Below are 17,759 nucleotides of genomic sequence, written 5' to 3' on the forward strand. Positions count from 1 at the left end.
CAGCCCAGTTAATTCCTAAATGCAAACCACATTGGGCTGTCGAGCACGATAATAAAAACCTGCTGACCTAGTTTCCTGCAGAACAAAATCCTCTGTCTCCCCTCCTCCTGTGCCAAACCTAAATCAGATCTCGAAATTAACCCTTTGACTAGCAAGGAAAACTCTAATAATGATCCTCAACACTCATACAGCATCTCACACCAAGAGAATAGCATGGAAACAGCAACTGCTCCATGCTCACAGCTCTCCAAAAAGGGGAGGTTATTGCAGGATGAAAGACCCAGAGAAGGTCAGAGATCTTAGCAGACTTCAGCAGAGAACTTATTCTCTTCCTTCCAAAGGATTTTGAAGCTCTGTGCCCCAACAGTTTTCTTTGTAACATTTCTTCTACGCAGATATAAAACCTTTGTTCATGATTTGGCCAAAAAACAACAGCACAGCTCAGCTTTTTTAAAAACTGCACCAAACCACTCAAGAAAGGACCATTGTTCTTCCTAAATTTTGCAATGTCAACTTGCAAGTCCTTTTCTGGAAGATGAGAGCCGATTGTGCCTGCTCCAAGTGTCTGGCGAAAGTGCTCCCTTGTAATGGCTTCACTTCCTCAGTGATGCAATGTTTCATTTGAAGGGATGCCTGGGGGAGCTTCAGAATGCACCCAGAATGCAAAAATAACAGGGCATGTCACAACAAACTCAGCCAAGAATATACAAATGGGAATTCTTTGGCTGTAGGATGCTTCCAAAGGCAGCTCTGGATCCTGCTGCTGCTGCAGAGCAGAACCCACTGCAGTCAGGTAGGAGCAGCTGGGGAGCCTCAGATTCCAGACTGCTGAGAGCACCTTTGCTGGCTCACACCGACACTGTCAACTGGAGGAGTTTTCAGTCATGTGTCAAAGAGGGTTTTATTAACACAAGAGTGGAGATTAACTACTGCTATAGAGCTTTACAAATGGTTATTTTACAACGAGGTGACCAATGTGCAACCTGCAGATGCAATTGCTGACTGCAGCCAGAGCTTTCAGTTGCTGCAAGAAAGACACTGCACTGAAAAATTTAATCACTTATTATTGCTCCTGTATGAACTGAGAGAGCTTTGCCCACATCCAGACAGCACCCAGGACCTGGAACGACTCCAGAGTTTCCTACAACAGCATTTGAAAAAAGAAGGAAACAGGAAAGTGACAACTACAAGGCATGTCAGCAATGCCACTTCACCTGAGAAGAGGTTCCTGTCTCTGCCACTTTGTCACTCTCTGCAGGGAAGCTGTTAAGGCTTACAGAATAAAGACAGCACTTAATACACTGTACCCTCCAGGGAGTTTGAAGTGAAGAACAAAAACCTGGATTAGGGAACACTGCAAAGGTTCTTGTAACTATATCTGTTCTCTGGATGCTGCATCTTCTCAGGTGAACTCCACAAAAGCTTCTGCTCCACCTTGGAAATGAGGAAGACAAAAGTCTGAGTTCCCACAGACTTATTACTAACATTGGTCAGGGTTAGAAACATGATGATGGAAAAAGAGCGTCTTATTCATCATATCTGCTCCCTGAGGGCTTAGGAGTTGTACAAGCTTTTTTTATTGACACAAACAAGCTTTAACTTCTATTGTCTTGCAGAGGAAGAGAAGGCTGAACTCAGTTCTGGCTCACACATCATCTGCAATTCCAGCCAAATCCCAGCCACACAGCTTTTATTACTGGGAGGATGTCAGAGGCAAAAGACACAGCTGGAAACTCAGAGCCCAGACTGAGCTTTGCTGTGCTGGCAGGGAGACAAACCAGTTTGTGATTTGTATGTAAACAGAGCCAATCTGAACTGGAAGGTCATTAAGAGAAAACACATTTTACACAACACCCATTGTGCAGTTCCCTTTCCAACTTTCCCCATACTATTTTTTTTTTTTTTTTTTAAATAAGACTTTGTCTTCTCTTGTTGACTGTTTCAGTGACAATTCCTGGGCATGCTGAAGTCAATGGCTAACCCCCACTGGAACTGATGGAAGTGAAATTCTTTAGACTGGATCCCAAGGAGAAATTTGCCCAAGAGAGACTGCAAATCCCCTCCTCTGCTTTCCAATACAGTAATTACCTGCAGAAAATGCAACTCCATTGCAGATGCAAAGGATGATGTTTCCAAAGCATGTCACAGCCTCAGATCTCACAGATTTACTTTAACTGAGGTACTTACATTTTCTACTGTAGCTACAATTAAAATAAGATTATGAGAATCCACAAAGAAACCACACAGTTCTTGTGATCAAGGCATTAGTGCCTGATCCATTATTGTGAGAAGGCTTTCTAGAGCATTCCCAGCAGAAATAGGAATATATTTTCCTTGAGTAAGCTTGGAGGAATGCAGAGATTCAAAAGCTTAAGCAGAATCCATGCTAGATTTTTTCTGTTTGTTCTTAATTTTTAAATTGCTGTGATTATTTGATGTAATTGTTACCCTTTAAGGGCAAAAGTTAAGCATTTCTCTGAAAAAAAGACCTGTGTCTGCCTATAATTAACAGCTGCAGGTTCAAAGGAAGGACTAACAGAGATGTTGCTGGGCTATCAAAGCAAGGAACCTTCAGAAGCAAAAGGAAAGTGCCTGTCATTCTCCATCAGTTCCTCAGGGTCAGTGTTGGCAAAATACACTGAATTGTTCCATGTGTAACCAGCAAAATAAAGAGGTTGTTGTAGTTTGCTGTGCTTAAAAGGGGACTCCTGGGTACAACTGTTGAAAATAGCTTTAATCTAAAGACTGTATCTTTCTATAGCTTCCTGGAAGCATGAAGAAAGTCCACTCAAAATGTTTTAACAGGAAATCAGCAAACTCAAAGACACTTCCTTCTGCTTGGACACAAGTGTTCTAGTGACAGAATGGCTCCCAGCCAGGAAATCTGTGTTCCCAGGAGACAGCAAAGCTGGGACAAGAACCATCTGCAAATCCAGGATGGCTCCTTGGAGCTTTCTTTGCTCTGAAGATGATGCCTGTCTTTAATGTATGTGGAGGACTTTCAAAAATCATTCATGAAAGAATAGCAAAAGGCAGTAATGAATGAACTAAGAATGAACAAAAGAAAAAAACCCTTGTAATGGATTTTCCTGTTCTCCTGCATGTCCCTATCTTCAGCCCCAGACTCCTGAAATGCAGCCATTATGCACAGCTTTATTTCTTTTCTTACCATAAGCTCAGCAATGCTGATGGTTTTTCAGTCAAATCAAACTTTCATCAGCTTCAGGGGATGGCTGGGATCCCTCTTCTCATCTTTCATGTTTTGAGATCAGTATTTCATAGTTTTTATTCTGCTAAAATCATCTTGAGAATTAAAAGTATAAATTTCAATGCAGAGTATTCTGATTTGATTTCCATAAACCATTTTATCCTCTAGCTGTACTGCTTCATTTCCCCCTGCATTTATTCTGAGCCCTTGGCTTCTCTGGCCAGGCTGTTCCCCTCAATCAATCCCTGCTGTGGCTTCACTGATGTGCTGGGACAGGTCCCTGTTGACATCTGAGGGAGAATCCTCGAGTGTTTCCAAAGGTACCACTGCTCACTGCCCTGCTGAGGCAATCCAGGGCCCTCTGGCACTGAAGGATCTTTCTCTCCTTCCCCCTTGGTGGACAGCAAGGAAGTTCCTTTTGCTGGAAAGCTGAGGAAGGACCTGGTTCATGGCAGCCCCAGGGGGAAAAAAGGGGCAGATTTCCTTATTGACAAAAATATCTAACTCAGGACAAAATAGCCAAACCTAACTTAGTGCAATACAAGGCTTTGTTTCAGAAAGCAGCTTTCCTGGAGGGCTGTGAGACAGCTCAACCCCCAGAAGAATTTCCTCTTAAATTATTGCATAGAGCAACACTTATAAAAGCAGATGCCTGAAGGCAGACTTTGATATAATCCTTTTTATAAAGTGTTCTGAGGTCCTAAAATGCCAGCAGGAACTGCCACGTAGGAAAGCACTTTGAAAAAATTATCTATTTAGAAATGTAAATAAAAATAGGTGGCCAAATCTTTTATTGTCTTCTCAGAAAGAAAACAATTTACATTTCCAGAATTGCACTAAACAGAAATGAAATTTGGCTATAGGTTGATAAATATCAAGATCCCCACCTGACTGACAAAGTGCCCTCTTGTCATGATGAAGCTTGTTAGTGTTCAGGATGATTTGGAGTGTGTTTGGCTGATTCAAGGGATGTAGGTTGATTTCCCTGCAATACACACTGAGCATGTGATCAATTTACATGTCAGATTTCTGGTCCCACAGATGTCGTTCTTAATTACAGAAAATTCTGAACAAAAAAAAAGGTCTTTACAGCATTGCTGGGATAAGGAAGATTAAGAAAATCCCATCACTCACTCCTGAAATATGCAGCTCTTCCAGAATAAAGCATGGCAGTCATTTTAATCAGCATACAGATCAGCTTTTTAGAATTAGCAATAAAATAAAATGTCAAACTATGACACCATGGGGAACTTAGGAAGACAAAATGTAACTCATTACCACAATTACTGCAGCAGAATTAAAACTATTAACTACTGATCCCAAAATATAAAACAGAACAGGAAAGAAGAAATATTAGGGAATAATATCACCTTTGTGATAGAAACACATAATAAGCAAGATGAACACATTTTTTAGGATCCCACAGCTCTGAGCACCCAGCACCCACATTCCCATCAATAAACCCAAGGACAGCAAATCCAAACTGGATCAATGGGATGGACTCAATCACTGTACTTCTAAATTCTAATAAAAAGGCTCAGATTTCCAGTGATATATTTTGTTCTCTGAAGGGCCTGAGTGTTTTTTGTGATCACCACAACCAGTCACACACATTATTTACTTAAGGATATATTTTTCCCATGACCTTACAGACTCATTTCTCTGTCATGGAGAGGTCATGGAAGGAAGTTTGTTAGAAGTTAAATATGAGGAAGTGCAATAAAGCCTATTTATCTTATAGAAGGAAAAAATGAGTCCAACAGCACAGAATTATTACATAAAAAAATGTAAAAAAAAAAAAAGATTTTGAGCCTCTCTGCAGCCTCATAAAAATAGCCTGTGATATGCATGGGCAGATGTCCTCTCTGCTGTGCAGTGTCTGATCAGAGCCCTTTTGGACTTCAGTGAAATAATAATAATAAAAAAGCAAAGGGAGTGCAATTTCCATGGAAACTTGGAAAGAGATGTAACATTGTTTGCCGTAAGCGTCCGACTGTGAATGGAAAATTTTCCAGTTTACACAGATCTCAGCTATTATTTTCTTTGCCGTGCAAACTTGGGCCAAATATTTTCTGTCATATTAAAGATGCTAATAGTCAGTTTTACTTTCTGTCCAGAACAACTGTGCACAAAAGCTTCAGCATCCATAGTAAAACATCTGATATTTATCTTTCCATGAACCCAAAACACACATTAGAAAAAAAGAATAATTTGGGCTTCCTTTTATCTGCTTCTCTTCAGAAAGAGAAGGCAGCTCAGAAATCATCTCCCCTTTATGTGCAATGTTTCAGACTAATAGACAGCCAGAGCACTGGCAGATGTGCCCACTGTAAGTGGGAGCTTAACTCACAGGAAAATCTGCTGTTGAAGCACATAAGATGATAAAAATATAACAAAAGCACAGAATTTACATTAACATTTACATAATTAATGAAGCGACTTTTATCTTACATGAGTTTCAGAACTCACTTTCTTGCTCCTTCTCCCTTACCCAGCAGCAGGAATAATTGTGACAGTCCAGAAATTAACTTTGAACAACACAAGCCCAAGTTCTGAGCTGGGCTGCTCCAAGTTGAGCCTTGTGTGGGAATGGTAACAAAAGTGGATTGTGAAACTTTTGTCCCCTAAATGCAGCTGGTTGGTGTAGTGTGGGAGCTGATAATGACATGGCAGCTCAGAGAACACCTCTGCAAATCTGGTGCCTGACCTGTACTAGTCACAAGTTGGAAGGGTCCAGAGCTCAAATCTAAATTAGTCTGGAACATGTGTGCATGCCCAGACATTCCTGCCCTTCCCACTCCTGGACATGTCCCACAGAGCAGAGAACTTCTCTGCAGGAAATGTGTGGTGATCTCAGATCTCTAGGGCTGAAATGTGGGTACAGTTTGGGGCCATATTTGTGCAGATTTGAGTTGTCTTTAAGTGAGACAACAAACACAATGGCAACATCAAACACAGCTCCTGGAGGATCCAGGCAGAGCAGTTGTGTGATAGAGACTGAACTGGTCCTGCTGGGAATCCTGGGTATCCTTGAGAAAGGCATTGTTTAAGGCAAGGCACTGCTTAAGAAGGATTTGGTCTTTAGCACAGATTTCATCATAGGCTGACTGAAGCTTTCTCCTCACAAGTTCACCCACAGTCCCAAATGTCATGTTGATTTTATACCTGCCTGCCCAGTGAGATGACAGAGCAAGTCAATCACCTGGCTTTGAAAATCTATTTCCCCTTTTACATCTTGCAAATTCTACTCACTCACTTGTAGATCACACAAAGAGGAAGCAGCATGACTCAGCTCCACACTACAATGGCTGGAGCAGATCCAGACCTTGCAATCCTTTGGGCTTTCCTTACCAAAACACAAAGCTGCAGCTTGGCTAATGTAAAGCATGCAGTGTTTGTGTAAGCAATGGGAGATGGGCAGCAGGCCAGCAGCTCTCCAGAGCAATGTGCTCCGTCTTTACAATGATGGCAAATCATCTTCTGAAGAGTTCAGCAAGGAACAAAAGAGCCAAAGGGCTCTGATCTTAAAATGCTAAGGAGAAACAGCCTCCTGAGCTGTATTGTGTAGGTATGAATTTAGATTGAAATCTAGTGGTAAATAATGAATTACTTTAGCAAGTTTCACATAATGCCATACCAGCAAATATTTTTGTATGTCCTGTAAATTATCTAAGTTTTAAGAGATACAGGAAAACTGTTGACCTTAGCGAATCCAACAGCTTGGAGCAAGTTTCAAGAACCATGAGTCCTAGCATTTTGTCTAAACCACTGGAAAACAGTATCTAAAAATCAGCTACACTAGAAATTCAGTGTGGTCTAGAAATTAATCCCGATCCTCTACCAGTTTGCTAACACCTGATCCACAGATGTGTTTCATAAAGAGAACCCACATGGTGAGTTATGGCACAGTAAATAATGCACTGTAAACACACTTCACTGTGTAAACAAGCTCAGAGCAAAATTCATCAAGAACTTCACTTCATTTACTCCCTGAATGCACAACAAAGTTGAAGGGTTTGATGGTTATCTCACAGCAATCTAACTGCAGAGATAAAGACTCCAAATCTAAACCTGTTTCTTGGAGCAACGATGGACATTCCAGCCCAGCTCTGGGCAATGGGATGGCTCTGTCATTTCAGGGGGAGCACAGAACAGGACAGAAATGTGTGCAATAATAATAAAGTAAGAAAGAGGCATCAGCCAAGAGATTTCTCTGAAAAGGCCCTCACCTTCCAAAGACTGACTTAGAACAAGCAGCCCCCTTGGGCTGTGTGCGTGGGATGACTGAGCAGCATCAGAGCTTGCATCACTAACCAGCAACCTCACATTGCTTTAGAGGATAAAAGGCCAAGTGGCTTCAGGGCTTTAATGTCAAAGATGGTTCATTGAGCAGACTTTATGCTTAGCAAAGCTGAGCAGCTTTTTCCTTATTCCTCCCCAGAATGTTTTGGGCATTGTCATATGCTTGTACTACAGAAGTTGCAGTTACCCAAAGCCAGTTCATGAGAAGTGAACGGAAACATCTCTTTTCATTCCAAAGGAAAAACAACTTTTATGCCGTTTTCCTCAGCAAGCTGAAAACTTGGAGAGAAACCTAGAGCTAAAAAAAGCAAAGAACTCAAAAGGATTCATATTCTGGACTGTGGTTTCTGCTGTCTTAGCTCAAGGGAAAATATGGTCATGGGAAAAGGGCCTGCCTGGAGCCAGAGTTTTTTTCAGCTCTAACTGTTCTAGCTGGAATGGCTTTAAATCAATATGTTGCTATTCTTTCTTTATAAACAGAAATATTCTTTATGGGCTGTGTGATAGCTGTTTACAAGTGAACCAACCACTTGTATTGTGTTTCCTAGCAATCAGTGTCTCATTCAGATCTTATACACAGACAGCGATTGGGCAATTTGAGAGGCTTTTACAACATTAGTTCCAAGTTTCACTGATTCAAAGTGTTAAATCACCCTCCCAGAGGAGAGTTCCTGCACAGAGAAGTGTCAGCTTTGCCACCCTCTGCAGCTACACACAGCTGAAACAACACCACACCTTAGAAAAACAGATCTTGCATGGCTTAATTTTGAAGAATCTTACTGTGATGTTATTGTGGACTGTCTTTAGTAGTGCAGTTCACTTTTGTCTTTAGCCAGGACTAAAGCAGATTGTAAATATAATAGAATTCCACACTAACCCTGCAAAGACCACCTACAGACAAACCTGCCCCAGGCAATCCAGAGAATTTCTGTCTGTCTACAGTTGTTATACAACAAAATGTGATCACGCTGCCCAGACACACGGTGCCAGATCCCAGCAAGTGTGGTTATCATTATTCTAAATGCTGTATGAACAGAGCTTCACCTAGGAATTGTGATCCCCATAATGCAAAAGACTTGTCTTCTGCATTAATTAGATTTATGAGAAGAATTAACAAAAATATCTGATATTGTCTTTCTTGAGATTCCTCAAGGCTTTTTAGAACAACACAGTCAGCTTTCCTGAATGTTAAAGTGAAACTTCAATCCCCTTTAAAACTGGAATTCTACTGGAAAGGAAAACCAGTTACCTGTGATCAATGACTGTGACATCAGAAGCAGGAATCCCCAGGACACAACAACTCTGTTCCAGCTCTTTCTTACGAATTTCTCCTTGACTGTAATAATTTCCTGAAAAAAGCAAACACAGCAACACCATCTAGCTCAGTTTAGGTTCAGATCAAGGGGTCCAAACAGTTCAGCATCTTCTTCCTTGTTCCGTTCACAGAGAAATTAAGGCAGAACTGATATGGCAAGACTGCAAAAACTTAGAGAGGCAAAAGAAGAGAGAAAACCTAATCAAGATAAAGGCAGCTGGGAAAAGTTGTAACAGAGATCCACAACTAACAGGGAAATGGGATTCATCATCTTAAAACATTGGCTCCTTCTTCACTGAATTGTTTTCTTCTCATCTTGCCCTGACATTCCTTTATTTTTTCTTGGCATCAGCCATGCAAAGTCCCTGCCAGCACTGTGATGCCCCTTCCAGAATGTTGCTCTATGCAGGGCAATACTTGCAACTCAATTTTAACTTTGAAGTAATAAAATGAAAAAAATACAGTTGAGTATTAATGTGTGATTCAAGCCTGTAGTCAGCTGTCTTGAATTACACTAGAACTTTTTATTGTTGTGGGTGTGAGTCATCTAAATGTAGCATTTCTCTGGAGCAACGTTGCAATCTGAGCCATCACCAGCAAGCTTTGTAAAATTTTCAAAGAAGGAAAGAGTAACTAGAAGGGAAAAAGCCTCTTCCCAAAAAAAGCCTGAAGTGACTGAATGACTTTGGGAGACTGACAGTGACTGACTGTGGGATGAAGCTTGGATTGCAAGCTCCAGCTCAGCAGAGTGAACTGAAGAGTGCAGCTTGTCTGGAGTGACTGAGTGAGTACAAGAGGGCTCATTTCAGAGGGATTTTTACCAGGCCATTACCAACACAGTGCTGGAAGGTGGCAGCTTTTGCTGCAGTGCAGTGTCACAGCAGACTGCAGGTGATGCTTTATCCAAACAGTCCCACTGCTCTCAAAATACCTGACTTCTGCTGGACTCAAAGAAACAGCTCCACAGCTGCAGAAATGTGTCAGGACATCAGGAGTATGTCAGTGCTCACCAGAAAGAATGGGCAGCTGCTGAGAGCAAAAGCAGCTGAATAGCTGATGCTGCTGCTGGACCTCATCCATGGAGCACTCACAACAGAGCCAGCTACTACAGAGAGCAAAGCACATTTAGACTGAGTTATTAATTCAATCTAAGATTATTCAGCATGTCAAAGACTGATTTCTTTTTCCCAGTGCTGTAATTCTAACTCATTTCTAAGTCAAATTGATTGATAACTGAAAACTGCAAGTACAATGGTTTTTAAGTAATGATTTTGTCTCAGTATTAACAATTTGCAGTGTCTTTGATCAACTCACTTGTCATCATCAATCACTCAAACAATGAGAGGATGAACCATCTGAATCACCCACAAGACTAATCAGAGGCTTTTAAAATAAAAATCTCTTAGCTCATAAAGGTGCTCTCCTCTACATTTCCTTACAAGTGAGAAAGCACCAGCAGGAAACATCAAACCCACTGAATGTGTCATGCCACTGAATGAGGAGTAAAGAGAAAAGAAAATTCAACAAAATAAACAGAAATACAACACTTCATTGGAAAGCTCTCTACCAGCAGCAGTGTATTAGTCCCCAAAACTGAAATGGCAGAGTTGCACCTCAGTAATCTCCCCAGAGCTGTGGAGAAGCCAAATGGGCTGCACAGATCTCTGTCCCTCAGCAGAGACAAGGAAAGCTCTGCACTAAATCTTGACTGGGAGGTGCAGAACCATCAGTAAAGCACTGGACTTCAATAGTTCAATCCCTGTCTTCTCACCTGGATGGTCTGGCGGGACACAAAGCTTTGGAAACGTCAGAAATGTTGGCAGTGAACTGGCTGGAGCTGCCAAAGGCACAGGGGGCTCTTTCCCAAAGCTAAGCAGCTCTCAGTGTAAGAATTCTGGTACTGCAATAGGGTCTGAAAGATCAACTCAACGAGGTTGTTTCTTATGCACAGAAACTTGAAAAGCGGAATAACTGCTCAGGTGTCAGTTCTGCAGAACAATCTGGAGCTTTAGCAGATCACAAGAAGAACACAAAAGTGTCATGTGCTGTGAAAAGTTCTTGTTCTGGGCAAACAGTGGAGCCTGTAAGAATCTCTCCACTCTGTTCAGCCCCAGCAGCAGTGCTGCTTCGGTTTGTCATCACTGCCCTTCCAAAAACTGTGAACCAAAGGAAGAGTCTAAAGGAGAGTGATGAGAATGATTAGAGGTTTAGAAAACATGATCTATGAGGGAAGACTGCAAGTAATCAGGCTGTTTAGTCTAGAGGAGATAAGGCAGAAGAGGCAGATAACAGTCCTAAAATATGTAAGAGGCTGTTACAAATGGATACTCTGATGTCCATGTTCCTGTCGGGCATGAAAAAATAAACAAACAAGCTTAAATTACACCAGTGACTCAGTAAAAAGTGATTTGAGGGAAAGCTAAAGCAGCACCGACACAGACCCCACAGGCTGAGGCACCTCCCCGGACATCCTGGAGAACAAACATTCGTCTGCAGCAAATGAAGACACATCGATGCTGCCTGCAGGTCGGCACTGATGGACAGCCCGGCCCCGCGTTCCCTTCCGGGCTATTGTTCCATGATCGGATTGCAACGCAAGTGCTACTTCAGATGTGTTACAGTGAATGTACCGCGGCAGTACAACTGGACCATCCAAACAAGTCTTCTGCAAGATAACAGAATTACAAGGAGCTGCCAAAAGGCCGCGCTGAACAGCACCTTTGACAGCCCACTGACACCGCCGCGCAGTCTGAAAGCGCCTCAGCGTCGCAACTTTCAATTTGAGCACGTTCCCCTCCGTTCCGTCACGACACGCTCTTGTAAAGGAGAGGGGAGGCGAGGGACGGGGAAGAGCGGGTGATGGCCGCACCGTGCCTCAGTTTCCCCACAGCCGTGGGGACCTCGCAGCCCGCGTCACGGCGCGAGGCCGCACACGTGCGGAGCCACGGCGGCGGCCTTCCCGTGCCCCGGGGGCTGGCGGAGGGGAGGTGGGTGCGTGGGTGGTCCCCGCTCACCTGCGGAGCAGCAGAGCACGGCGGGGGCGGCCCCGGCGCTGCGCAGGCCGAGCAGGGCGGGGGCGAAGAACATGGCCTCGTCATCGGGGTGCGCCGTCAGCACCAGCGCGCGCCCGCCCCGCGCGCACCCGCGGGACCCCGCGCGGCCCCGGCGCAGGCGGCGCGCGCCCCCGAGCAGCAGCAGCAGCAGCAGCAGCGGCGGCAGCGCGAGCGCCGCCGGCGTCCCCCAGCACCACGGGCCCGCTGCCATGGCGACCGCCCCGCGCCGCCGCCGCACCGCCCGGCAACGCCAGCCGCGGCGCGAAGGTTCCGCCGCACGAAAGGGTCCCACCCCCCCCGCCACGGCCCTCCCGTCCCCGCCTCGGGGCGGAGCCGCTCGGCCGCTGCCGCGGAAACGGAGCCCGGGCTGTGCCGCTCCGGGGAAACGTGTCTCGCTCGTGCTGCCCCAGGGCCGCCCGTGAGGAGCGGGACCCAGGCCTGGCGGGTCTCAGCCGAGAGCGGGGCCCGAGGGTGTGCACTGAACACCGGCTGTGCCCCTGGGCGAAAGCCGTATTGCCCCTGCCGGTGGTTCCACAGGGATTAACAGTGAAACGAGTCGAGCTTTTCAGCGTGTGGTACCTTTCATCGCTGCTGGGCTGCGTGGGTTAAGGGGAAGCTCAAAAGCAGGGCAGGAGGAGCTCGTCTTCAGACACGTTCTGTGGGTATCCCCAGTGTGGCTGCAAACTTTTGGGTATGGTTTAGAAGTGAAGTCAAGCACTGGAGAAAGCTGCAGAGCAGAAGGAGACAGGAAGCATTAAAATAAACATGAAAGAGTTAGATGCAGGATGGCGTGGATACTTTGCTTTTCCTGAGAGGCAATATGGAAGACAAGTGTACAGAGCAATGGTGGAGTGTGGGAGCTGGGGGGGTTAAAGCATAAAGGTGATACAATTTAGAAGAGTTCTGAGGAGCAGCTCATGCCTCAGCAGGTGTATGCCTGACTGGTCTTCCCTGGCTCTTATTTGGACACCTTTAACTCCCAAGTGATTCCAAGCGAGAGTCATTGGCTGGTGTTGGGATTAGACTGTGAACATCAGCCTGGAGATGTGCCGTGTCACCATAGCGTGGCACTTTTAAGCACTGTAATAACACAACCCTTGGTACAACACGTGTTTTCTGAGCTACCCTGCATGCCGCAGGGCGAGCCCCAGCTTCTTTAGTCTGAAGCAGTAATTGTGTGGGCACCCATCCTGCACATGTGGGCACGACTTCTCCATTTAATGGAAATTGTGACCATGAAGTAATCTAACCTTGCCTAATGCTATGTCTTTCCCACAGTAAACCTGATTAGAGATTCATTTGGGATTTTAGCACATCCTGAGCTGCACATTTGCACGTACGACGCCGTGCAGATTTGAAACTCCTGAGAACGCAGGGAACGAGTTACACACTCCTCATTCCGGGGCAGGAATGAACAGACGTTTAACGAGATTTAAACCTCTCTCACATTTTCGGAAGTCATTCGTCGCCGGGGCTCGGGCCCGACCTCAGAGACAGCGCGGGAAGCAGCGCAGACGGGGCGGGAAGAGCCCTGCGGGACCGGACGGGCTCCGGGCGATGCTCCCGTGAGGGGCTCCTGAGGCCGCGTTCATCGGCACGGCCGCGGCCCGGGCCCCTTATGGGTTATTATCAATTTACATGGGTCCGGCGGGGACCAGCGGGGCGCTGCGGCTCCCTGGCGGCCCGAGCCCCGGGAGCCCCTCACGGGCCCGGCCCCGCTCGCCTCATGGCGGCCGCGCCCCCCCCGGCCCTCAGCGGGAGGGGGAAGGAGCCCCTCCCCGCCGCACCGGCCAGCGGTCCTGGAAGGGGCATAGCATCCCTCCCTCTCACCGCCGCGCTCTCCGGTGGATTTTCTCGGCCTGTTGCTGTCTGTGCCTCACAATATACCGGCACAGCCTGAGGAAGGGAAGAGCCACTGCGGCCGGTGAAAGGCACCGAACCGCGGAGCCGCAGCTTGTTCGGTATCTGACAGGACCTGGCGGGAGGGGGCGGAGCGCGCGGGGCCGGGGGAGGGGAGGCAAGATGGCGGCGGCGGCGGCGCTGAGGGGGAGGTGAGACGCCGCGCCCGCCCAGCCAAGCGCGGGGAGCCCGGCGGGGCGGCGCGGGGGCAGCGGGCTGAGCGCCTCCGCTGCGAGGAGGAGGAGGAGGGGAAGAAGGAGGAGGGGGAAGAGGCGGGGGCCCGGCCATCCCGTCCTCCTCCCTCCTCACGGGGACGGAGCCCTGTGGTCTCCGGGGGGAGGGCGCTGGAGCCGGGGTGCCCGTGGGGCAGCCGCCGGGGGTGCGGAGGATCGGCGGATCAGGGCCGGGGGGTGCCCGGTGCCCGCGGGGCTCTGCCCCCATTGGCGCTGAGGGTGCGCGGGGGGATGGCGGGGCACGGAGCGCTGACCCTCGCCGGGAAGTTTTTGCAGAAATCCCAGAGCATCTCCGTGCTGGGTGTTCATCCTTGCGCTGTGGGCAGGAGAAGTGCAAGTTAAAGAAAAAAAAAAAGAAAAGAAAAGAAGGGTCAGTTCTTCAAAATCGTCCCCTTGGAGGCTCGGCCGGGAGCGCGGTAGTTCCTGAGGATGTGCTGCGGCCGCAGCTCCGTGTCGGGCGAGCATCGCGGCCGCTGTCAGTGCCGGGGAGTTGTTGCTGATGCTGACGCTGAATTATTCATATGGGACCTGTAAACATCCCCGGCTTCTGTCATCTCCGGGCTGCTGCAGGGCACAATGGAAGTGGCTTTTGCTAGAATTATTCTGGCTTGATGGTAAAGAACTTCGTGCTTGGTGATTTTTCTGTACTTAGAAGAGCTGTGTGTATCGAGTTGGTCGCAGTTAGGCAGGATTCGAGGTGGATGTATGAACTGGCAGTGGTAGACAGGCTCAAGTAAGCAAGTAGATATTGTGAATAATCTGGTGTCCAGAATCTGCTTCTTCATGTTTCACAGATATGGTTTTAACAAGTCTGTTACCTTTTAATGCCTGTAAATATTGGTGTAACCTAGGACAACTTACTACAGTGGGGATGTCTAGTCTTGGATTTTGTGGCAGTATTCTTTTATTAATTTTCATACAGCACTATAGTTATGAACTGTTTGAGCTCAGGGATTTTTATCCTAGGCAGGATGATTTGAGAGGTGAAATCCAGAGCAATTATAACAAAAGCTGGTGGTGGTAAGTGGGATGGCACAGTGCAAGTGCCTGAAGAAGTGGACACAATTATGTCACTGCACACAAGGACCGTGCAGCTCTGTTGCAGTTTTGCACTGGAATTTTATTCCGCAGAATGTTGTTATTCCTGATTAACTAAACAACCTTGACATTTGGAAAGGAAGTCTGGAATATTTGAAGTGGATTTCTAGTTAGCTGAAATGTGGTGTCTTGTGTTGGGGGATGAAAGAGCTTCGTGCTTAGCTCAGGGATTCAAAAGTTCAGGGGAAAGAAGCCAACTGCAGTGACCCTTTTTTGTGAAAGCGTGGTTAATTTTTTCTTTACATCGCTTTTCTTTGTGATATGGTATGGGCTGCTGAAGAAAGAGAGTTCTTTTGTGATTTATGTGCAGGGAAATTTGTTTGAAATACACTGTTTGATGTTGGTCACTAAAATGCCTAAACATGTTGCTGAAATGTGGGAAAGAGCAGCATTTTGGAATCTTTTTTCTAGGAGTTATGATGTGTGCTTTTTAACGTGTGGAGAGGATGTTACAAGTGTTTGCTTCCACATGTGTTGCTTCTCTCTAGCTTCTTTATCATTGCAGCCATCAATTAAAAGTAACTCTCCAGACTGAAATTATGTGCACAGAATCAGAATATATTCATTTTGCTACATTGTGCTGCTGCTGTTTTGTTTTGAATACACTTTGTCTCTCCTGCAACCACTCGTTTTAGTTGCTCTTTCAGGGCAGACATGTTTTCCATTGTGATCTAAAAGGATCTACAAAACTCTCTCAAAAAACTGTGATAGAAGTAGGGACAGACCCTTAAGCTCCTTTCCAATTCCTCCCTCAAGTCCCTTTCCACAGTCCTTGTGCTCCTCTGATTGCATCTTCTGAGTTATTTCATTTCTCAGTTGTAGCATGAATGAGAGATGCTCGCAGGAAAGGGAAGCTGCCTCTGCTTCAGCTGCTGTTAAATGCATGAAAGCAACTGAAAAAAACCTTCTGTGGTAGAGAACAGTATTTCTTATAAATAAGAAATTTATACTCTTTCAAAGCTCTCTGCAAAAGTTCTGGTGAATTTTTTTTTCCTCTATATGGCCTTTTGCCTACAAAATGATTTAAATGAAGGCTTTCTTGGCTGATTGAAAATACTATTTAGAGTTCTGGTGTGTGTAGTGACTTACATTGAAGATTTTAACAATTGTTGGAGCTGGAAGGGGTCTGTTCCTCGTGCAGGTGCACTGCAGCACAGAACAATCTCAAGAACAGACCTGTAACCAGACAGTGGTTTCATAATGCAAGCAAACGTTTCCTGGATGCCAGGCTTGAGCTCTTCAAGTCATTTATGTTCTTTAGTCAAATCTGAATCAGTGTTTCAATGTTGGGCTATTAACTGAACATGGTACCTTCCCTCCCTACTGCAACTGGTCCAGATAAAAATTCTGACCTATGCAGCACTGCTGTCTGTAAATATTTACTTTGTCATACTTCTAAATCATGCAAATAGCCAGGACAGTGCTGAATGTATCTTTCATTTCAGTGTCTCCTTCAGTGATTCTCCCTCTAGTAATGAACTCTGTGAGGTTCCCTTTCCCTTCCGTGCTCCTTCAGTGCTCTCCCACCCTCTGTTGAATGCAGCCTGGGGCTCTGCTCAGTGAGTTGTGTGAGACAGAGGGCTCAGTCTTACCTTGGAGCTGTGTTTCTTCCCAGTATCCTAAGAGATATTCCCATGTCCTTGCCTGGCTCTACATTTAAACACTCATAGTGTTGCCCCTCCCAGACTGACTTGACAGACCTTCTTTTTTTCTTCAGGCTCGAGGAAGATGTTGGTTTTGAAGTCAGCAGCTTCACCTGTTTAGGATTGCAAAGGTTATTGCAAAATTTAAGATACTTTCTTGGTACAAAGATGCATCAGCCCTCTCTGAAAAATCCTATTCTTCCTAACTTTCAGCAGTAAAAAAATGTAGAAATGAATGTTTCATGCAGACAGATTACCTGGACAAACTGTTGGCCAGGACTTAATTCTGTACATGTAGAGTGACTGCTCTTGGGTAAAAGTGAAAATGAAAATACAGTCACCAAGGTGTTGAGGAAAACGACCCCTATAAACGAGAAGGGATGATGTTAAGTGTAAAATATGCTTTACTTGCTTGTGCCTCGTGCTGCAGGGAAAGGACATTTGGGTAATTCTCTTTTGTGCCCTCACCATGTCAGAGGCTCTTGTCCTGTGGGAGCTGCAAACAGCCCAGAGCATTCCCTGGCTGTGGGGCACAGAGCTCCACGTGAAACTCTGGAAGAGCAAATGCTCTCCTGGAGGGATTAAAATGCGTTCACGTTTCAGGGAACACGGCTAACAAATGTGAATATAAATCAGCTGCAAAACCGACTGATTCCTGTCCTGTTTGTCAGTGTTACAGAGTTAACACACAAGTTCATGACAAGTTCAAGTGCTGCTCAGCAAATGAGGCAGGCATATGATTTCAGATCAGCTGCACTCTTCACCTCAGGAACAATATTTTGGGGCAAAATGATGAATTACTGTAAGTCAAAAAATTGTATATACCCTATAGAGTTTTGTCTCATCAGTTTCATGGTTTTCAACTCTTGTTCTGTTTTAATTCTGTCTGAAATGCTGGATTTGCAGAGAAGGGGTGTTTGCAAAGTGGGAATTCTCCCATATAATCATTGTAACTTCGTGGTTTAGCTGTCTTGGAATGTTGTATCCAGAACCTGTAATAATAAATTT

The 17,759-nt window shown here is 45.6% G+C and overlaps 2 protein-coding genes across 5 annotated transcripts in view; one reads left to right on the plus strand and one right to left on the minus strand.

Moving 5' to 3' along the window:
• Positions 1-13,475, minus strand: part of PIGL (phosphatidylinositol glycan anchor biosynthesis class L) — a 53,129-nt gene extending 39,654 nt beyond the window's left edge. The window contains exons 1-3 of one of the 2 annotated variants that reach the window (XM_041482882.1): positions 13,326-13,475; positions 12,458-12,605; positions 8,760-8,859 (exon numbers count right to left, since the gene is read on the minus strand). In XM_041482882.1, the coding sequence (XP_041338816.1) occupies positions 8,760-8,859; positions 12,458-12,605; positions 13,326-13,340 (263 nt within the window). In that variant the 5' untranslated portion in view covers positions 13,341-13,475. Of the gene's footprint in view, positions 1-8,759; positions 8,860-11,839; positions 12,189-12,457; positions 12,606-13,325 lie in introns of those variants that run through there. The other variant, XM_041482881.1, reaches the window with a different exon arrangement.
• Positions 13,476-13,691: 216 nt separating this feature from the next.
• NCOR1 (nuclear receptor corepressor 1) overlaps positions 13,692-17,759 on the plus strand; it is a 53,140-nt gene continuing 49,072 nt past the window's right edge. For 2 of the 3 annotated variants that reach the window (XM_041482875.1, XM_041482879.1), the window contains exon 1: positions 14,243-14,624. The gene's annotated coding sequence lies outside the window, so the exon portion shown is untranslated. Of the gene's footprint in view, positions 13,840-14,242; positions 14,625-17,759 lie in introns of those variants that run through there. The other variant, XM_041482876.1, reaches the window with a different exon arrangement.

This window comes from Pyrgilauda ruficollis, unplaced genomic scaffold (assembly GCF_017590135.1).
Source record: "Pyrgilauda ruficollis isolate IOZ18807 unplaced genomic scaffold, ASM1759013v1 scaffold59, whole genome shotgun sequence".
Lineage (NCBI taxonomy): Eukaryota > Metazoa > Chordata > Aves > Passeriformes > Passeridae > Pyrgilauda > Pyrgilauda ruficollis.